Here is a 23,616-nt window from a genome sequence, read left to right as displayed (position 1 = left end):
TTCATGTGTACTGTGGTCATTAAGGCAGTTATTTTCAGGAAGCATGAAGGGTAATTTTCTTATAGAAGGTATGTACAATTATGAAGTTTCTGATCTTCTTATATTGAAGATAACAGGGAGGCTCCACTGGTTTTTAGAATATCCCAAACTGGAAGAGATTCACAAGGATCACTGAGTCCAACTCCTGGCTCCACAAAAGACCACCTAAAAATCAAACCATATATCTGAGAACATTGTCCAATGCATATTTGTAGTCCTAAAAAGAGTTTAGTTGAGGCAAATTTACAGACTCCATTATCTCCATACTACTGCAGCTGTGTTATTATCCATTAATGTCTGCTTACTTTTAAGTTATGTTTTCTCCTGTACACACATGTATTTCATAATATGACCAAGATTAGGAGGTAACAAGGGTGTATGCAACATGTTTTTCTGTATCCAGGGTGCTGAAACCTTTATAACCAAGCTCCATCAACTTACCTTCCAGGAAGAGCAGAAATTGCAAGTTATAGTGAATCAGTTTCCAAGGCTCTAGCTCTATTAAGGATTATTGAACACCTATGTTTCTGTCCAGAGCCTACAAAACTATTTATGTAATTTTCATAAGCTGAGAACTAAGGTATACTGATATACTTTAATATAAAGTATATAATATATATCGTTGTATATCCGCTTCTGCTAGATGTAGGGACTTGGAATTTAAACAATCTTTATAGTGATTAAAAAGACAAATTAATGCAAAAGTGTGCTATTGTGGCTTACAATATAGGAGCAAAGAGATACAGGATACATTGTCCCCTTTCTCCTTTAGCAGAGGGACATCATTTTTTTTTGTTGTTGTTAGTTTTTTAGAGAATTTCTGAATCATAGGAAAGAGCTATTCAACACAAAACAGTGCTGCCAAATACTATTTTCTCTTAATTGTCCAAGTGTTTGTTGCAAGATAAAGGTTCCCCAGTTTCTGAGGGAGCTCACTGGTATAATTTGATAATTTGATATTTTGTCAGTGAACTTCATTCTCCTGTATCCCTTGAATAAAAGATCTTGTGACTATCTGTGGAAGCTTTATATGTAACAACTGGCTATGCAGAAAGTACCCTCAGCAATAGGTTTTAATCTGTCTTGAGGTGAACTGTTTTCAGTCTCACTGTAAATCTCTAATGATCCCTATTCTGATGTTTTCCAAAACTCCCAGCTTTAAATTTCATTCTTCTATGAAAATTCTAGCTTACTTGTAGCAAAGGTTATTTTCAATCCTTCCTGTATGTGGACAGAAAAGTAATAACACTTATGAATTCCAAATGACAAAAATAAGCAGGGAAATGTCTTTTTTTTTTTTTTAATTATGATTATGATTATTTTTATTATTATTATTATTTTTTTATGGGATTACATATTGATTCTGAACACTTGAAGCTGGCAAGGTGCAGACTAAAGTGTCTTGTGGTTTGGGCTTTTTTTATTATTATTATTATTAGATTTCATTTTTCTGTAGGTGATTCTTTCTCCTTTTGCTATGGAAACTATAGGAGTTTTTGTTTGAGTGTTTAATAGCCTAGTAGTTGGAGGGGAAGGAGTACCCATGGGATTATCTGTGTTTGCAAGCAAGCTATTTATAATTCTCAGCTACATTTATTTCAGTGTGTGTTCGAGAATGCTGACAATATTTGGACTATTAAATCCCAGGTTGAATATATTACTATTTCTCTATCATCAATAGTGATTACCTTTTACTTATTGTCTGTGGTTTGTGAGAGATTCTATTGTTCTTTTGACAACGCTGATGAATTAATTCACACTGTTTCATAGTTCTGTGACTCCCATACTGCAAACTCCATAAGACATTGACTTAATGACCAACACAAGTGCAATGTTAAACTATATCTTTACAAATATATTGAAACTTGAAAGTAGAGAAAACAGTTTATTTAATCTTACAATAAATTTTGCAAAATAGAATAGCTTAGATTATCATATTTTAACTTTTTTTTTTTTTTTCAATTTAAAAAAGATTGAAACATTGTTGACAATGATATGGACACAGAAGTACTATTTGCTATGTTTTATTTTCTACAATTTATTTAAAACAAGCATGCAATTAATGGAATAAAAATACTTGTATATATGACTTATTTTGAAATAAGATTTATACCAGCAATAGATAAAAATCTTGCCATGAAAACTTAGATGAAAGCAAAACAAAAATAAAATAAAATAAAATAAAGAAAAAAAAAGTAAACAATTTTTAACCTGAAAAAGTGTTCATTTCCCTGTTATCTTTCATATATTCCATTAATTGTATATTGTTGCATATTGTAATGGTCTCTGGAATATATTTTCATATATTTTAAACTGTTTTGATATTGTTAAATCATTTGTTTTTCTTTGAGATTGGTAATATGAGCAAGGCATGAATAATTAAGAGTGCTGGATTGCTTGCAGGAGAATCTTCTATTTACACAGGCTAGCCTATACTGCTCAACACTCTGATGAAACCCATCTGACTTATGTAGATAAGTCTGATACCAGATGGCACGTACTGCATGCATGGATGTAGATTTCTATGAGGCCAAATGTCTTCCTTCAATTTAACTAACCAGATGAAGGCATATTTTACACCACTTCTGGTCAGTCTTGTGCTTCCTAAATACAACCATTTGTAAAAATATGCACACATTTCCTTAGTGTTGCCTTAGTGTTGCATGCTATATATTAACAAAGAGAATGGTTAATATGCAGATTGACATTTAAGGCATATTTTAATTTTAAAGAGCTATCTTGATGTAATTCATGTAATGATGACCCCTAGAAGGGAATCTGAGACTCTGAGGCATCTCACTCCAGTGAGATCTCGGCAGCCACCCGAAGGCAGTTGTACATCTCCTGTGGCAGGTCAGCCCGAGTGAGATTGTTTCCATCCAGGCGCAAATGTGTGATCTTAGAATAGGTCAATGGTCCAACAACCTTACAGAAACTGCTCAATGGGAACTCTGAAACAAAGGGGACACGAGTAAGAGAAATCACAAACAGTTATGACAAATGAGATAAAAGCATTATTATTATTATTATTATTATTATTATTATTAACTTGGAAAAGGTGACTTCCTATTTATTTTATTTTATGTATTATATTTTATTTATTTTCAATATTTTGTGTGTCTCCTCTAACATAATTCCCCTTGAGCTTATTGGGACTTCAGGGTTTTTTGTTAGAGAGTTTCTTCACGTTAATTGTGAGAAGTTCAGAATTTCAAGATTGGGTTTTTCAAGTGCTGTGTGCTTCCATCATCTGTTTACTTTTTAAGTCTTCAGATTTTATTTAGAGCCTCAATTTGGCATTTAGAAAGGAAAGAAAGAAAGAAAGAAAGAAAGAAAGAAAGAAAGAAAGAAAGAAAGAAAGAAAGAAAGAGAGAGAGAGAGAGAAAGAAAGAGAGAGAAAGAAAGAAAGAAAGAAAGAAAGAAAGAAAGAAAGAAAGAAAGAAAGAAAGAAAGAAAGAAAGAAAGAAAGAAAGAAAGAAGGAAGGAAAGAAGTAATAAGTTTCTGGAAAAGTTGTACATGATATAGTCTTACCCATAAGAAGAGGCAGTCCCATGTGTTTGTAAAATATTATTTTTGGAATGTTTCATTTTGATGTACTAGTTTTAAAATGAAATTCGGGCTGGAGACAGGGTTTAAATCTGTACATTTAAATTGTATAACTGAACCTTTCCATAAAAGTAGTATCACAAGGTAAGTATAAAAGTAAAAAAAAAAAAAAAAAAAAAAAGTAATAATAATTATATTTATTGCAGTTCACATATCATGCTATATATATATGGAAATTGTATCTTATGAGCAGTATTAACTGTGCTCAGTATACATAAGCACCCATATGTATTCATTGTATACCTCATTCATTCAGAAAAGATTTATCCTCAGGAGAGAATCTATGTAAATAAAACTAATGTCCCCCGTATACCACATTATATAATTTTGCAAAGATAGTTCTTCACTCTTCTCTCTGCTCCCTTTGATTCAGACACTGTCACCACTCAAGAACCAATCTGAGAGACTTGATCAAATGTTATAAAATGTTTTTGTGGTACAGAGATACCAGCTTTCATAATTTCTGAGAAATGAATGTAGGGTTCTCAAAATCAAAAGCGCTTTTGACTACAGGTCATAGGTCATTAATGGGTTTTTGAAAACACCCCATTATATATCCTTTCTGCATGACTATTTATCTCATTTAAGAAAACAAAATGGCCTACATTCAGTTGTGGTACTAAAGGAAATGGAAGAACTATCTTTCATATCTCTTCTTTAACCTCAATTGGATTCTTCCAGAACTGACATTACAACAATCTTCTATCATTGATGAAATATTTATTGTGTAAACAAGGTATAAATGTACTCCCATTTCTAAAGGCAGATCTTTAAAGAATGACAGTGTAGTTAACTTGTTAGAGACAGAGAGATGATGTTGAAGAAAGGGTAAATATTTGTATATCTTTCACAAAATAAGGAATCTTATGTGGAGATTGAGGAAATGTATTTAAAATGTTAGATCTCGATCACCAAGATTTTTTAGACTAAATAAAAACAACAACAAAAATCTTAGATTTTGAATATTTTACAACCTTGTTCTGGAAGGGTGAAATAAAAGGCATCCTTAATGGAACAATTATCGGGCAATCCAAATTGGAATATTGTACAATACTAAACTTGTAGACCAATTCTAATACTTTACCAGTTCAAAATGTACCCACTGAAGTGAACTGATGATTCTCATGAGATAGGATCACACTGTCTAAGAAAAAGTTATAAGATAAGATCTGTGTGGATTTTGTTGTATGAAAAGAAGTTTGCTTGGCTTACAGACTCTACTATTTATTATTTAGGCCAAGGTCTCTGGAGATTGTTTGGGTATAATTTATTAAGAGGTAAATAAACATGAATTTTAATATATATGTTTTTCATTTTCTAGTCTTTCATGGAAAATAAAATGACACAGTAAGTATAATTTTATTGAAGACCATATAAATAAAAGTTTTCAAAATTTACTTGTTTGTTTACCATATTGTTACTTCTGAGCACAAGTTCTTATGTAAATTTAATGCGCGTAAGCAACAAAGTTTATTAGTGTTACCAAAATACCCAACTGTGCATAATGTTTATGAGATTGAGACAACTTTGCAAGTAGATTCAGATTTAGTCTTCACAGAAGTCAAAGAAACTCTGTCATGGGCTTCAGTGATATTTGGTTCCATTTCTTGGTGCAAAGTGTATGTATTTGGGTATTAATTTATTATACAGTTCATATAATTATCATTTGTAAGAACCTATTAAAAATAACTGTTTTCTAATTGCATCTACATTAGCAGAAAACTAGATAAGTGTTTCTTGGAAGTGTACTTAATGTGCAGTTTCCTATATGTTCTGTATGGAAACTGCAATCAGTGCAACTGAAGCACTGTTGCACATAAAACATAACTAGTTTACTTCCTCCTTTATTGAAGTGATTCATGTTCCAGATGTTCCTGTTAAAATATCTTTCTGAATAAATAGTATTAAGGTTTAGAGGTAAAGAACATTGAATTTTGCTATTAGTACGACATTCATATTTTCCCTACTCAGCTTTTCTGCATGAGTCAAAGAGATAGTTACAAGGATTGGATGAAAATTGGATTTTCACCCGAACAGTTATTTTCTCACTAAATGTGTCTGTTCCCATAAGAAATTCTGTTATTCTAACAACATTTATATAAGAAATACCTAAAAAAAAAAAAAAAAAAAAAAAAAAAAAAAAAAAAAAAAAAAAAAAACAGGAAAGAAAAAAAGTTAAAAAGTCAGGAGAAGGTTTGCCCTCTGCTCTCATATACCCATATGAGAGAAAAATAGGAGCGCAGAAATATTTATTTTTTTAGACAGAATTTATTTTTGACTATATGCTAGGCAAGAGTATATCCCTTGCACATCAGGACTACAACCAGCCATAATCTGAGGAAGATTAATTGTATTAAGATTTCTTGCTCAGCTGTGCAATACAGCAGAAAAGCTTAATGGGATCAGCAGTCCTAGTCATCTTTGCTGGTCCGTGTTCCATTAGTAATCATATCTGAGTTATTACTGCACAGGACACTGTAAAAAAACACTTTGGGATTGCTGGAGTATTTCAGATAAAAGACCATAAAGTATCTCTACAACTAACTGTGTTTAGAGTAATTAAAATTATGGTACAGCTACTGATCTAGCCAATGGACAGCAGCAGAACATGTTGTCCCTTGACCGTACCCTTGAACATTTTCAAGTTTCCCCTTGTAATACTCCATTCATATAATATCTTCTTGCTAGGAATTCATGTGGAAGAAACTGTTTCCTTAATCCTTCACAAATGAAATATGGGGAAGTCCATCTGTGGACCCTCTTCACTGATCCTCATTGATTTCTGTAACTGCAGAGTGTATTTTTGCCTATAATAATAAATATTACAAATATTTATTTAATCCCAATGCAGTCCTAAGGCATGAGAGTAAACCAATGTTATTATTAATGAGGAAACTCCACCCTGAAATTATTAAAAAAGACATACTAAAAGGACATTCAATCTTATCCATTCTGGGTTTGAGGTATGAAGAGAGCAAAGACATTTATAAATCCATTGTGATCCTATGTTAGCTTGGAGATCCAACTAGCATCAAGTATAGTTGATGGAGTATGCTGTTGATACCTAACTTGCACAAAATACTGTGCACGTGCTTCTAGTTCTTAGAGATCAGAGAATTTATTCTGAATTTGTCTTTATTTCTCTTTGGCTACCGTTCCTCACAATGCAGTGGGATGAAGACAGAACACTGAAGTGAAACTGATTCTGTTACAAATCTTTCAATATATATTTATGTCAACTCTTTTTCAACAATCTCGAAGTCACTCAAATTCTCAAATAATTTATTTTTATTCTTTTAGAGTAATTTTATGGCAATGCATAATGACTATATCTGACCTGAGACAAAAGTCATGGACAATAACTTAGAGAAATATATCCTTTCCTTTTGGTGATGTCAAAACAGGTGGGGCTCTTCCTCAAATACTAAGGTTAATCAATAACCCTAAAGATATGTGAGAAAATGGGAGACAACAGCAAATGAAAAACTGTAGAAGTATATTTATGCTAGCATTCACTATAAGTGAAAACTTTAAGCTATGTAAGCACTTTATACCTTTTAGGACATATTATCATGAGACCTAATACAGCAGTCTCCCCCTCAAAGTATTAGAGTACCATAAGCCATAGTATGGAAGGGAAGATGAGTTTGTTTACAGTCATCCTTACACGAACTTCTGGAAAAAGGGAATATTTTATTAATAAGCAACTTGTTATTTGTCTGAGGTTCAAAGGGGAGTCAGCTGAATTTATAGAAAGACTAAACACTCAATACTATAGTTTAAGTGTAATGAATAAAGAACTGGAAAAGTTTTGCTCAGCACATATGTAGTATATCCTTAAAAATAATTACTTATTGCTTGTCCCACATTGATAATTAGCATGTTAGGGAACACAATATTGTGCCTGTGAAATTAGATAGTCAAGAAAATCTATTATGAAAATCTGCTACATTTCTTTTTCAGGCAAAAGAGTAAATCAGGGCTCTTGCATCAGTCCATATGGTAGCAATGAAATTGCAACAGTAGCCAGTTCTACTCCTTACACTATCACCCTCTCATGCAGACCAGTATTTTGGAAATACAGCTTTCATTTAAAAGTATATTGCTGTCACAGTTGCTCAGAAGTCCTTGGAAACATGAATGGAAAACAAAGTTGGTACTGGGTATCTTGCAGAAGGCTCAGAACAGCCACTGTAAACAGTTAAAATTGCCTCATTTATCTCAGGAGAAATTAAATATCAACAACTCTTTTAGAAAAGAGAGAGTATCTGAGAGAGTTCTACAGGTTGCTGTATGTAGTACATCATGTGGGAAGCATTAATTCATTTTTTTCCTTCTTCAAAACACGGAAATGAGATATAGAGGAAAAAATCATAATACTGAGGAACATGTGAAACAGTAAATAACAACAAAAAAGGTCTTGCCTTCTCCACGGTAATTTATCCATTAAAATATTTTGCTGCAAAGGCCAAGTCTGTATTGAGTAAGGAAATAAATATTTCTTAACTAACACTGATATCCTAGACCCCTGATGGATACAGATAAGCAGATGAGGATTTTATGGTTTATAGTTTATGCTAGCTAGCAGGATGATGTAAATCTTCCAGCAGAAATGCTGTCTGTGGTTGAACATACAACACACTACCTCTCCATGAGAGGCCACTGCTGACAGAGATCCAGCTAGAGAGCTTCTGACATGAAGGTGGGGTCTGTCCAGCTCTATAGTATCTCCCTCCCATCCCAGGATTAGGACAGCCTTCTAAATGCTTTGTCTCAGTAGAAATCTCCATGATCTTGCACAAGGTGTTGCTGTTACTGATTTTAGAAGGAACCGTTTTAAAATCATGTTGAATGGAGACAAACTTGATACCTCATCATATGATGTGGAAAATGGGAATGAAAATAGAAAGCAACAGGATCAGGATTTCAAGATGAGTTTGGAAAGATGCTGTATATATATATATATATATATGTATATGTATATATATATATATAAGTATATATATATATAATCTGCTTCATTGTCTCTTTTTCATTGTGTTTTGTGCCTAGTACATTATGAATTTATTGTCCTCTCCTTCTCTCCTCCCCTCCAGCACTTTCACTGACACTCTTCTGAAAGTTTGCACATACTGTAGTTTGATTTTCAGCTATCTTTTGTTGACTTACAAATTATGACTATCCCCCACACTGATTAAACTTTTCCCAGTTTTTTTGTTTCTTTGTTTGTTTTTGTTTTCTAAATTGTATATATGTACTCCATTGGCTTTGATGGAAGTACTTCAGTGTATCTGAGATGAGTATTTGGAAAATAATAACCATATATGGAGAAAATAGAATATTGTGTATTTAAGATTAATTTGCGTAGCTAAATGTCTGTCTTTTATTATCAATGTGAGCAACAGTAAGAGAAATGCTAGCCAGTACCATTTATTTAAACTGGTTGAACTACACTTCCAGATACTTGCCTCAACGATTAGTGTCTAGATAGTGGTAAACGGTAATGAAAATATGCAAATTTAACTCACTGTTAATTTTGTTGACTTGGAGGTAGAAGTTTTCAAGATTCTCACTGACTGTTGGAATGCTCTTCAGCTGATTGAAGGAAAGATCCAACTCAACCAGCGATGTGATGTTGAAGACGTTGCCTGGTATTCCAGAATCTGTTAATTTATTGTGGGATAAACGTAAATATTGCAGGGTTTTAAAACCTTGGAAATACTCATCAGGAATGTTGGAGATCTGGTTATTGTCAAAATACAGCATAAGCAAGGAATGAGGCAGTCCTGTTGGTAGCTTTGTGAGTCGATTGAAGCTTAAGTCAAGATACAGAAGTGAATTCAGGCCTTTAAAAGCCCCAGAAATAGAATCTGCCTTCAGCTGGTTGTTCTGGAGGTGTATGACAGTCAGATTTGCCAGCCCCTCAAGTGCACCGGGATTAACTTTTGTGATCTTGTTGTGACTCAATTGAAGGTCATCCAGAGTTTTTGGGAGAGGTCCAACAGCTTCAGTCAAATTGTTGTAATTAATGTGAAGTTTCTTCAGATGCTTTAGTTTAGAGAAGACTCTTCCTTTAATTTTTGAATTTTCCAAATGGTTGTGATCTAGGATCAGCCACTGTAGGTCAGTTACATTATCAAATGTGTTTTCTTCAATGCCCTCAATCATATTGTTTCGAAGGTAAAGGTATTTTATTCCACTTGGTACAATTGGAATGGTTTTCAGTTTAAGATTGTCACAATACATTGCAGTAGGGTAGCTTAAAGGACAATTACATTCTGGGGCACAGACTGCTGAGGATGGCCCAAAAGGATCATAACCATAATCATCTGCAGGACCATAGTCATACTGGCAAAAAATGCCACTAATCAATATCAGAAAAATGTGCAGTGAGTTTAAAGTCATCTTTGCAATGTGTCTTGTCCCTGTATAGTGGAGGGGGATAGAAAAGTTATAATTGTTTTTGTTTGTTTGTTTGTTTGTTTGTTTTCAAAAATATTTGAAATTTTAACACACAAAGACTATGACTCAAAACTAATCAATTCAGGCTTCCCATATAAAGCTATTAAATAATAAAAATATATTACTTTGTTACCAATTCACAGTTGCTATTACAAACTTACAGTCCCTGTTTTGATATAAACTGCCTTTGTAGTGTGAAACTGCAGGTTATTCTGCTGTTGCAAATATCACATTTTTAAAGTCATATTTCAGCCGTTCATCAAATTACCATATGGATGATAATGTCCAAGTTTTCTAAACTTGGCACAGAAGGTTTTCCAGTTTTGGTGAAGGCCATATTCAGAGATAGTTTTGCCATTTAAATTCTATTAAGCTTTCGTTGCTGTTACTAATATGTTAGAATTCCTCATTTTTAAATAACATGTGGTGTTTTCAATTAAGTTCAAAAAGGTCAGGAAAGTTACAAACTGAGAGGGATGGTCTACTATATAGTTTGTTGTTAAATTCCAGTAGCCTGAAATATTTTATTCTCCCATTTCCTCTAAAGCAAGGTGGGAAGTTCCTCCAAGTTTCGTATTCAGATAAACAAAGTCACAGAAACATAGTGCATGTTCCCTTGGACCTGTCAACCAGTATTACATATAGTACTACATATGGTGAATGGGTATAATCTCACTATCTAATAGGGGTTTACAGTGGATCTGAAATGACTGCACTTCATATAGTGCAAGTGTCCCTGCAAAGTCGATGTATAACAATGAATGTGATAATTACAATGTGTCACCATTCTAAATAAATAGATCAATAAATTACTTGTTTTGCATAGTTGGCCTTCTAGATCCCATGTAGCTAAAGGATGTTTTAGTGTATTTGGGTATGTTTTATTGTGATACAATATGAATGATCTCACCTTACTTTTTAAAGGTATATTTCATAAAATATTAATCTATTAGTATATCACAATCTTCATAGATTAATATCTACACCTACATGGATTCTGTGTTGTAAAGTCAGTGAACTAACTGATTTTCACTGGTGAAAGTGTATTCAACTCTGCTTAAAGAGTGAGACAATTAAGAAAATCCTTAGAACAATCATGTTCTCAAGTAATTTCAGACAGCATGTGCAGCCTTTAAACAGACCACCAGGCATTGATGTCAGATCTAGGCAGTCTTCCAGCAAAGTCAGCCTTACCATTGGCACTGTTTCATGAAACAAAGAATATCTAACGTTGAAATGCAGGGTCATTGCTAGAAAGTCTTCTTTAACTAAACTGCCTTGCTTTTATTGACTTGATACAGCTCACCTAAAGTAACTCTAAGTAGGGCCTATTGATTTGGTGCAGAAAAATGATTTATTTTATATATATATATATTTTAATTTGGTCAATCACCCCAAAAGCCCCTCTGCTGGATATTAAGTTTTTGTCTTCTGGATGAATAGGAGGATTGCATATCTTTTCCCATGGTGTTGGTTTCACCACATTTACCTAATTACAAACTACTGGATAGAGAATCAATCAAATGTGAGTTGTCAGTGTAATTTTCTTTGTTCTTTATTACTGTATGGGAACTTGAAAACTCGATCTTCAGTCCCCTGCTGGTATAAGTAAGTACAGCTCCTCTGAAAGAAATGTTACATAGACAAAATCCACCTCATAATCTGGTCATATTTAGGTACTAAACATTAAAGACAGGAGATTAACTGCTTCTATATTCAAAATATAAAACACTTCTTGGACAATGTTCTTTGGCCTTACAATGACATTTTTACTTGTCCTCAATATTTTATAGTCTTACTGATAAAGTAGGGTAAACTTCCTATTTTAAATTCAAATTCTATTGCTCTTGTATTTTCAAATTATATTAATAATTCTTGATTTATTGCTGAGGCTGACATAGTATTATATATAGCCATTATATAGGCTGACATAGTTATTTTAAAGAGTATACAATGTTTAACTACTCTGCAAAACCCTGGAAGTAATTTGGAGTTAGGTAGCTTTTTTTTTTTTTTTTTTTTTTTTTGTGTATTATCAAAAAAAAAAATAAAATTTAGATGCCAATTCCTTAGTGCAAAGCCATATGTGTCTGACATAAAATGGCAGAGTAAAGTAAATATTTAGTGTAGTTAATTTATTTTATTTATTTATTTATTTATTTTCATTCATGCTTCTAAATGTTTCTCTGTCAGAAATGTAAGATGTAAATAGATCATGTACACATGCTTGGTTGTTACACTGAACTATATGAATCCAAAAGGTAACATCAGAATATGTTCGTAGATGTTTATCTTATAAATATAAGCATTCTTGAATGGATTGCTTGTGTTTGTTCTATTCAGTTATGTTGTAAAATACCTGTTAAAACATTTACGAAGTGCCTCAGATGACATGCCAAAACATACTAAATGACAAATCCACAAATTTGGAAAAATGCTTACTACAGTAGAGTAGACAAACTATTCAAATTATTTTGCAACTTAGACTGCCTTATTTCTAAAGTTGTTGTGAAATAAAATAAATACAAATTTCTCGTCCCACTATAATTAATATAAATATACCTTAATTCTGCAGCTTAATGTTTTACTCATTTTGCATAAGAGTTATCGTTAAGAAGTTTCAGTAGGATATTTCAAATGTGCCTTAAAATTAACTAAGTATCAAAGTATCTATAATTTTCCTCTTGTTGTTTACTTGATTAAATATTTAACTGTCTGGATGCCTTGTCTTTTTGTGAAATGAAGCAAAATAATTTAACAAACGGAGTGCTATGGAGCTATTACTAATAGACTTTGAATGCAAGATTTATGCACAAAATATGTGAGGTCGTTTTAGGGAAACTAAAAAAGTTAATGTACTAAACAACTTTTGATTCATGTTCAATTTACAAATTGGCAAACTTATCCTGACATGTTTTCACATTCATATTACAGCTACATTTAAATAGCTGAACATTACAGTTAAAACATGCAGAAACACTTACCTTACTGCCTTGAAGCTGCTTTCGTTAATTCCCAGAGCAGATGCAATAAGGGACTGTATCGACCAATATATGCTGTAAACAGTGTCAGGAGGTAAAAGTCTGCCAGATCCTCTGTGTTACAAGAGGAGGAAAAAAAAAAAAAAAAAAAAAAAAAGCCCTAGTCACGCTGTTCTCTGAAGCTGCTATGTCATCATGGTGATCTTGTGGTGTGGCATGTGCAAAAATGCTGCTCTCTAACGAAGTGCAGGTGGATACCATATTTTGTACAAGGACAACCCATCTGTTCTTCCTGTGGGATGAGAGAATGATAAGTGTTCAGAAACCAGAAAAAGTTTAGACCACTAGCCACAGCCTTATACAAAGATTTTTGGTATTTTAGAAGGAAAATATTTTCCTTTATAAAACAAATTATAAACAGACTTTTGTTTCCCAACTTATTTTATACTGCTAGACATAAGTTAACAAATAGCACTAAGACCTCAGTGCTGCTGTATTTCTTTAGCCAAGTGACTCATTCTTTTTTTTTTTTTTTTTTTTTTAATAATTTATGTGCACAATAAAACATCCTCAATAAAACTTTTAGCTTAAGGACCAGATTAAAAGATGTAAAATTATCTTTGAATAATGCTCAGCATTAAATAATGAGTTCAAAGATTGTTCTACAAAGCTTAGGAATTTACGTGGTCTGTAACTTTTCTTTGGTGATTAAATGCATGTCTGTTTAGTACAAACACATCCAAGAAACTTTTTTTTTTTCAGCAGTTACTGTAAACTCACTTTATACTTTTGTTCATTTTTGCACTTACGACTTTCTTCTGCTTTTCAGAATCTGGAACTACTCAGCTTTACATTGTCTGTTTCTTATTCTGTGGATGTAGTTCAAGAATGCATCTTACAGCTTGGAGGAGAATGTTATTTTCACTGGGAAATGCCAAAAAAATAATGCACTAAGACAGTAACTGTTTAGAGTGGGTCCTAATGTTTCTGAGAGAGCCTTCCCTTATCTCTAATTGGTGGATATCTTCTCTTTTTATGGGATGCAAGCTCTCTGTTCTAAAGTTGGATGGAGACAAATGTGCATATAGAAAGCATATACATTTTAAAGAACCTTGGGTGTTTAATTATATATAACTGTAATTGTCAAGTTTGTTGTTGTTGGTGGTGGTTTGTTTGTTTGTTTGTTTGCTGTTATCACTTGTATGGAGTAAATTACTTTTTCCATAACTTTTTGTAATCCATTCCTTTCCTAAATTTAGTTTTGTCTTAAGTCATATGATAATGCAGGGAATGAGACCAGCTACTTCTGTGGAAAGGACAGGATTTAGTTAGGCTGGAGAACCCTCACAGTGTCTTGCAGCAGAGAAGGCTGGATGGGGGCTTCCACCGAGATTTGCTGATGATGCATCTGGGCCACCATGCCTGTGGAGCAGGGAAAGGTTGGACATAATTCAGTGCCCTTCACAGAGAATGGGAAAGACATCACATAGTTACAGACCCCTGGGCTACAATTCCTGTTTCTGCCATAACAAAATTAGCATACAAATTTATGCAAGACAGAGTACCAAGTACCAGTTCAGTTCTGAGGGAGTAAATTTTACTCTTTTCATGTTCTGACATCATGCTGGTCACTGTGGCATGGGAGAGCTATTTACATATTAAGAAACAGAGGCTGAAGACAGACCATAGCTACACTGTTTGAATGATGTAAATCAGCTAAATGGTTAAGAGAATGTGAAAACTCCTCCCATTTAAAGCCATGGGATTGCCATAGTAAACTAAGCTAAGTAGGTGAAATGTGCATGGGATCAGGACTGGAAATGTAAAAGTGGACAAAGCTGTTGTTGTCCTGTGGACAATTGTAAAATGGAGACCAGATGGAGTTTCTCATACACGATATGATACTTATCTGAAAATAACTTCATTAGTTTCAGTTGACCAGGGAAAATCTAAACTGTAGCCTTGACTGCAAATGGAACAATAAACAGGAGTATTGAGCAAATGATCTATCTGGAATAAAGAAAACATTCTGAGTACAGAAAGGGATGCCTTGGAGTGTCTGGGGAATTGCTCTGGGGAAGAAGGTACAACAAACTGAGCAATGGTGAATAACATTTTTAAAGACAATTTAAAAATCCACAGGAAATGTACTGGATGTATTTTCTTTGATCAAAAACATATTTTGAAAGAAAAGCTCATTATAAAAAGTTAACAGATATTTTGATCTTTCAGTAATAGATATGGCTTTACTTCTGCAGTACAAACAGAATTGTACATTGGGTGGACATGACATTGTACATTACCTGTTAGTGCAGGCTCAGCTTGTTTTTGGCAAAGTTATATTTATGTACCAGCTGTTTATTACACTGATTTATGTAGGTCCAGTCTAAATCTTTGGTCTCATACTATAAACAGAAACACAAAACATGCATATCTTTCATATCTGGTAGAAAAATCTTATTAAACAAACGTGATGATATTTTACAGTTAACATATGGTAAAATCTTAGGTCACATAAAGTTCAGATGAGATTTTTTCATTCATATAGTTCCCTTCTTGTTGATTGGTTTAAATTAGCTATATAAATAGCACAATCAAAATGAAGAATCACATGCCTTCCAAGAATAAGATATAAAATAATAGAATTTTCCTTTTCTTCAATAAGATTTTTGCCTTCTCTCTATTCTGTGATTTAATGCTGTTCCTTCAACGTCATTTTATATGCTTTCTTAATCCTACTGTTCTAACTCAAGAAGCACACACCTCATAAACTTATGCTTAAGGGAGCAGGTAGGGACTAAAGTACAGCTGGTAGAGGTATGGTTTCTTCTGCAACAAATGAAGGGAAAATGGGTGGGTCATTTCTTCTTTATGGGCCTCTTTTCATTTTTTTTTTTTTTCCACAGCTTTCAGAAGTCGTTAAACTGAATGTGAGAGTAGTCTAGCTAATTTCCAATGAAATCACAAAATAACATGTAAATTCACCTATGCCATATAATTTAAAAAGCAATCATGAATATGCTTTATGCCTGATAATGTCAGGACATGCAGATGTTTCATCTTACAGTAGATGTACTTCTAATTAATCTATCTTTTTTTTTCTTTTCTTTCTTTTCTTCCCTCCCCCCCCTTTTTTTTTTTTCCTTTCCATATTTAATTGTCTGCTTTATTTCCTATTTATTTTTCATTAATGGGAGATGTGAACAAAACCTACTGTCATCTGGTTCTCTTCAGCTTTTAATACACTAACAGAAATGTTCCTTTTACTAGATTCAGGGCTTCTTGTCCAGACATGTACAGGGCTGGAGAGGGTCAAGAAGTCTGGCAGATCTTAGTAAAAGGATCTGAAAGCAAATATCACTGAAAGCATATCACTTTGCTGTAAGTCAGATCTAGTTTTCAAGAATTGTGAGTTACAATACTACTGTTTTCTCTCTTCAGTCATTAGTGATATCCCTTCCGACTTTTCTCTCTTGTAAAAAATACCCTCTTAATAACCCCCCATAATGTTTATTTTATTTTATTTTATTTTATTTTATTTTATTTTATTTTGTTTGTTTGGTTTTGTCCTAATTTTCTAAAAATATTCTAGTTGCTGAATCTTAATAGATATTACCTATGACAACTGCCTCTTTCTAGTCTTAAAACTGTACATATCTGGTACTGAGACAGTACATCAGTGCTTAACTGTGACTAAACTTCAGCTCTATGAGTACTTACTCAGAAGCAAGTACCATTTCCCTAAGAGCCAAGACATTTTAGTGATTTAAGAATATGATATCTGGGTTCTAGAACCATATAGCCCCAGATAAAGTGTTTGTGGAACTTTTCAAATTGCCACATAAATGGAGGTGTAATTTTTTTCACTATTCTCTTTTAATTTAAATATTTCTCTCAAAATGAAATGAAGGCCAGTTCATTTTAATTGGCTATTTTTACTGCAGCAGAAGGTAAAGAAATATCCATTAAGGAAAAAGATCATTCCATGGGCACCATAGCATAAGCCACAAATTATAAATAGATGGTATGGTGTTTGTTGTGAGTTATTGCAAATGTGTGATGTTTTCCACATCTCTATATAGTACTTGTATAGTCTGTGAGCCTATATACTAATAATAACCAAAAATATGATATTGGCTCAAACCTCCAGTAATAATTAGTTAAATGTTTTTGTGAAGTTCTGCAACACTTTGAAAATATTGCTTAAGGCTGACTCATATCAAATGAGTTCCACTAAAAACAATTTAGTTCCAGATTCTGAAGGCTGTAGGTACTTATTATTTCTTCATCTGAAAATGTCCTTTCTTCCAAATTGAAATTTTATTTATTCAGCCTCTACAGTTCACTTACACATTGAATGGAAATTTTTAGAGCACATACTATAAGCATTACAAAATTTGTGGTGATCCAAATCCTTTTCCCCTTTCTCCTAAAAAGGAAATAACAGCTTTGGAAATTTACAAAAAATGGTAGTAGTGGTACAACCTATTAGCAGACCACAACAGATATTTTAGTTGAATATGGATCTTTGTTTTTTTGTGGTTCTGAGGAATTACTTACTGTTTTACTTCAGACTTGACAGTGTCTATATTTGAGTACTCTCCATTGCTTCTCAGACTGTTTTTTGTACTAATCTGCACTTAATTTGACTCAAATCGTCAATGACAAAATTCCTTTTAGTTGATTCAAAACTTGACCAGACCTCTTGTATGTTAAAAGACACTAAGGTTATGTTAATCTCTATGTTAGTAGAGACTAAGGTTAGTAACTGTTTTATAAACATATAGGAAGTCATGTAGCCCTGGAACATGAACCAACTCAGATAATACTAAAATAAAAAGTATAAGAAGATATCAAGGAATTTTGGTGAATTTCTGGGAAAGTTGTGGTTACGGTTAAAAGTTATAAAGTATTAAACAGCACAGATACCTTATAGGGAAAGAAAGATCTAGACATGGCAAACTTGGTTAGCTCACTGACTAGCATTCATATATAACAATGCTCTACCTTCATAGACCTCCTTTGAAATTCATTAGCTTCTTACACCTTCTTGTAATTTAGACATTAACAATGTCTTTCTTCATTCAAACCACTACTGTTTAAGGCCAGGAAGGTTGTTGCATCCCAATTTGTAATATCTCACAAAACATTAAACTTTATTCTGTTTTTGCTGTATTAAATCCAATAAAATGTGTTTGTCTACATATGATCCAGATAGCATATAGCCATGATCTAAGACCAAAAAAAAAAAGAGTTTTTTAGTTTGATGTAAAAACCTTTCACTTAAAATAAATAAATAAATAAATAAATAAAACCTTTGACTCTGGTAACTCTTTTTCCTAACATACGAAAGAAGCTGTAAGGCTTGCCACCATTAAAGAATACCCTCTAGCACATGGTCATTTCTTAATCTTCCATTATATCATCAAGAAAATAAATTAAAACAAGCAAACAAAAACAGACTAAACTCTTGATATTCTGCCTTCCATTTTAGCTATCCTCTCCAAGAGTTTTTTTTTTTTTTTTTTTTTTCCCTTTTGCTACAACTATATGTATTACTATTTTACAGAAAGATGAAAACACCTTTAATTCCTCATTATTCTTTGTTATACAGCCAACATTTGCGTAAGTGGTTTTTGTGACATAATGGTCTATTAGTTCATTTCTGAGCCTTTTTTTCCGTTACGATTTCCCTACAGGAAACTGAAAAATTCCTTACTGAAAAATAAGAGTTCCATACTGAAATTGGTTTCACAAGCTGGCAGGTTATGATGGGTTACTCAGCACTGTCCCATCTGTTGGCAGGCAGTTGCTTTCTGAGGCAAAGTTGGACATTGAGACTGCCAGTTACAAAAGTTTTATTTATCAGAGATTTCACAGTTTTCATCCTTGTGTCTGCTAGCATGTACTTTCATATATCACTCAGAAATAGAGGGTTGGTTCCCAGGCTGGTAGAAAACACGACCTGCTCAACTTGTGCAGACCCAAGGAATCTCCAGTCTAAATATTAGTGTTACTCTGTTTCTCCTTCAAGCATAAACATCAAGCAACTTTAGGTTTATGAACTTAAGAGTTGTCATGTTATCCAGGAACAGTAGCTCCCAACTCATAGAGCATACATGGTGGTCCTGGGGATCTTAAGTTTTTGCATGCAGCTGCAGCACGCAGCACATGCTGACACATCCTGCTCTACAAGACCTCAGTGGGAGTGGGAACTGTTTCCTCCTGCAAAGCTGGATAGCTGTATCATGCTTCTCCATGACACACTGTCTACAACTAAGTTTCAACAGGGATTTGAAAGAGACAGGTGAATCTGGTGAATAAAAAAAAAAATAAATAAATAAAAAATGCAGGGCTGGTGCTGCAGTCAGGGATTTGACTACTTAGACCATTGGACTTGCTTTAAGAAACCTGGTCTACTGGTATTAGATGGGGTACATCTGTATGAGGAGGGAAAAAAACATCTTTAGTTACAGACTTGCCATGTTGGTGCAGAAAGCTTTAAACTAAAGCTACCAGGGGAGGAGAATGTTGATGCTGACATTAACTATTGCTTCCCATAGATGCAGCACAAAGAAATGCCAACCAGTAAGTCAGTTTCATTAGGGGCCCAACTCAAATGCCTCTATGCAAAATCACATAGCATAGGAAATAAGCAGGGTAGACTGTAATTTTTATCCCAGTCTCAGGGCTATGATATCACAGTACTTGGTGAGATGTGGTGGGATGGCTCACATGACTGGAGTGCTTAAATGGATAGCTACAGGCTATTCGAGAGAGATAGGGAGGGAAGAAGAGGAGATGGGGGTAGCTCTCTACATTAGGGAAGGTCTGGAGTGTATGGAGCTTAGTTATGGTGATTAAAGGGTTTAATGTCTCTGTGTAATGATCAAAAGAAAGGCCAACAAGGAAGATATTAAGGTAGGAGCATGTTATAGACCACCCAACTGAGCTGAAGAAGCAGACAAAATATTCTGTAAGCATTAGAAATGTAAATCACTAGCACTCATTCTCATGGGAGACTTCAGCTTCACAGGTGTCTCCTGGAAATAGGGGAGAAGGAGCAAACTAGGAGATTTCTGGAATTTGTGGAGGATTACTTCGTGACACAGGTGATGAGGGAACTGACTAGGGAAGGTGCTCCACTGGACCTTGTACTTGTTAACAGAGAAGGTCTCAAGGCCGATGTGATGTTTGGAGACTGTTTCAAGCACAGTGACCATGAGATGGTAGAGTTCTCAGTCCTTGGGGAAGTATGGATGGCAGTCAGTAGAACTACTACTTTGAATTTTCATAGGGCTAATTTTATCCTATTTAAGGACCCAGTTAAGAGGTCCCTTGGGAGAGAGCTTTAAAGAGTGAAAGAGTCCAGGAAGGCTTAATATTCCTCAAGAAAGAAATCCTGAAGGCACAAGAGCAGGCTGGCAGGCTGTCCCTATATACTGAAAGATGAGTTTATAGGGTAGAAGACTAGCCTAGCTAAACAGACAGCTTCTTCTGGAACTTGAAAAAACAAAACAAAACAAAAAAAACAAAAACAGAAACAAACAAACAAAACAAACAAACAAAACAAACAAACAAAAACAAAAACAAAAACAAACAAACAAAAACAAACAAACAAACAAACAAAAAATAACCAACCAACTAACCAACCAAACAAACAAACAAAAAATTTTTGGAAGAGTGGAAGAAGGGGCCAGTAACTGAAGAGGACTACAAAGGTGTTGTGAGGTTATGCAGGGAAGTTAGAAGTGCCAGGGTCCAGCTAGAGCTTAACTTTTCAAAAATGTTTTTATAAGTGCACAACCAAGAAATGTAAGATTAAGGAGAATCCCCATTCTTAACTGTCTGAAGGGGGGAAGCATAATGACAAGAAATGAGGAAAAGGCTGAGGTACTTACTGCCTTATTTACCTCTGTTTTTATTAGTAAGACTAATTCTGCTCAAGGTACCCATCCCATTGAGCTAGAAGACAGAGACAGGGAGCAGAATGAAGCACTTTCAATCCAAGATGAAATGGTTAGCAACCTACTATACCACTCAAATACTACAGATCAATGGGATCAGTTGGTATCCACCATAGGGTACTGAAGGAGTGACTTGCCAAGGTCCCAGTTGACTGGGTGTTGGTGAATGTGACACCGACCTGCAAGAACGGCAAGAAGGAGGATCCAGGGAATTACAGGCCTCTCAGTCTGACTTCAGTAAAAGGGAAGGTCACAGATGGAATCTTGAGTGCCATCACACACCATGTACAGGAGAACCCAATCAGCATGGGTTTACGAAAAGATGGTCCTGCCTGACTAGCTTGATCTCTTTCTATGACAAGATGACCCCCTTAGTGGACAAGGGAAGGGCTGTGGATGTTTCTTACTTGGACAGTAGCAAGGCATTTGATACTATTTCCAAAAGCCTTCTGCTGGAACAACTGGCTGCTCATGGCTTGGATGGATGTACTCTTTGCTTGGCGAAGAACTGTCTGACTGACCATGCTCACAGAGTCATAGTGAATGGAGTTAAATCCATTTGGCAGCCAGGCACAAGTCGCATTCCTCATGGCTCAGTTATGGAGTCAGTTTTGTTTTACATTTTTATCACTGATCTATATAAGATCAGTGATAAAATCACCTTCAGTAAGTTTTCAGATCACACAGTTTTCTGCAAGTGTGGATCTGCTTGAGGGCAGGATGGCTTTTCAGAGGTATCTGGATAGGCTGGATTTATACCTTGAGTCCATCTCATGACTTTCAACAAGGCTAAGTGCTGGGTGCTGAATTTGGGTCACAACAACCCTATGCAGCAATATAGGCTGGGGGAAGAGTGTTTGGAAGGTTGCCTGGCAGGAAAGAACCTGGGACTGCTGGTTAACAGCCAGCTGAGTATAAGCCAGCAGTGAGCCCAGGTGGCCAAGAAGGCCAATGGCATCCTGGCTTTTATCAGAAATAGTGTGGCCAGCAGGACGAGGGAAGTGATCCTCCCTCTGTGTTTCTGTACTGGTGAAACACCTTGAGTACTGTCTTCAGTTTTGGGCCCCTCACTACAAGAAGTATTCTAAGTTGCTTGAGAGTGTGCAGAAAAGAGCAACAAGGCTGATTAAGGGACTAGAAAGCAAGACATGAGGAACAGTTGACAGAACTGGGGCTGTTTAGTCTAGAGAAGAGGAGACTGAGGGAAGATCTCACTTATCACTCTCTATAACTACATGAAAGAAGGTTGCAGTGAGGTGAGTGTTGGTCTCTTCTCAGATAACAAGTGATAGGATGCAAGGCAATGACCTCAGGCTGACCGGGGAGGATTAGATCAGATATTAGGAAGAATTTTTGCATGAGAAGGGTGGTTAGGCATTGAATGGGCTTCCCAGGGAGGTGTTGGAGTCACCATCCCTGGAGATATTTAAGAGACATGTCTCTGGCTTTTAGGGGCATAGTTTAGTGATAGACTTGTAGTGTTAGGTGGGTTTTTAGACTTGATCTTAAAGGTTTTCTCCAACCTAAATGATTCTGTGATCCTATGATTACCTATCTATTAATATCTATTATAACATTAGTTGTTACTTTATTCATTAATTCATTCATTTTTACATTATTTTTTCCTGGGACTGATGGCAGATTAGCAAACTTGTAGTTATAGTATTTACCTATCTGTAGTCCTCAAATACTGCACTGATGTTCTGGTAGTCCCAGGCTCATGAAAATGGACTTTGAATGAACCAAAGATCTCTTACTTAGCTTCTTAAAACATTTAGGTACAAATTACTGTCACATTCCAATTTAAAAATGTTTATCTCTAATAAATATTATTTATTTATTTATTTATTTGTCCTTAAGAGTTAACATTATAATTCTTATATGATGAAAGTACTTCAGCCTGATAAAAGTATGTCAATCTACTCCTCTCCAAATGCAGAGGAACAATTTTTACTGACTTTATTTTCAAATTTACTATGAATATTTTTGTGTCTGTTTAGCTGTGGCTTTATAAAATTAATAAAATTTACTTGTCATAAACTTCAACTTCTTCTAACTATCTTCAGCCTTGCTATCTATCGATCTTGCACTGATATCTTCAGTGCAACTCAGATTTATTTCTGTCTTATTGCTGGTATGAACAAAGAGACTATTGTATGTGTACAATGTGTGTTTCCCACTCAGAAACACAAACATATCTTGGGCTTCATCAAAAGAGGTGTAGCTGACAGGTCGAGGGAGGTAATTCTCCCCCTCTGCTCCATTCTCATGAGAGCCCACCTGGAGTGCTGCATTCATTTTTGTGACCCCCACGAAAGAAGGACATTAACCTGTTAGAGCAGGGCCAGAGGAAGGCCATGAGGATGATAAATCAGCTGGGAAACCTCTCCTGTGAAGAAGGACTGAGGGAATTGTGGTTGCTTAGCCTAGAGAAGTCTATGGGGAGATCCTTTCAGTAGCCTTTCAGTACCTAAAGGGGGCCTACAGGAAAGATGGGGAGGGACTCTATTGTAGTGACAGGTCAAGGGGCAATGGCTTTAAACTATACGTGTAGATTTAG

At 34.7% G+C, this 23,616-nt stretch overlaps 1 protein-coding gene across 1 annotated transcript; it reads right to left on the bottom strand.

The window, feature by feature from the left end:
* Positions 1-2,360: 2,360 nt before the first annotated feature.
* LUM (lumican) lies at positions 2,361-13,244 on the bottom strand. Its single transcript, XM_035337388.1, has 3 exons — positions 13,093-13,244; positions 9,175-10,071; positions 2,361-2,990 (listed from the first exon to the last, which is right to left on the bottom strand). Exons 2-3 carry the CDS (start codon positions 10,049-10,051, stop codon positions 2,836-2,838), a joined length of 1,032 nt encoding a protein of 343 aa, XP_035193279.1. The 5' UTR covers positions 10,052-10,071; positions 13,093-13,244; the 3' UTR covers positions 2,361-2,835.
* Between the last annotated feature and the right edge of the window lie 10,372 nt (positions 13,245-23,616).

Source organism: Oxyura jamaicensis, chromosome 1 (assembly GCF_011077185.1).
Source record: "Oxyura jamaicensis isolate SHBP4307 breed ruddy duck chromosome 1, BPBGC_Ojam_1.0, whole genome shotgun sequence".
Classification (NCBI taxonomy): Eukaryota; Metazoa; Chordata; class Aves; order Anseriformes; family Anatidae; genus Oxyura; species Oxyura jamaicensis.
This window is presented reverse-complemented; position numbering and strand designations above follow the sequence as displayed.

Coding starts and splice junctions, on each gene's coding strand:
- LUM (XM_035337388.1), bottom strand. CDS start 10,051: ATGACTTTAAACTCACTGCACATTTTTCTGATATTGATTAGTGGCATT. Junction 2,991..9,174: donor CCAAGTCAACAAAATTAACA/GTGAGTTAAATT, acceptor CCTTTGTTTCAG/AGTTCCCATTGAGCAGTTTC.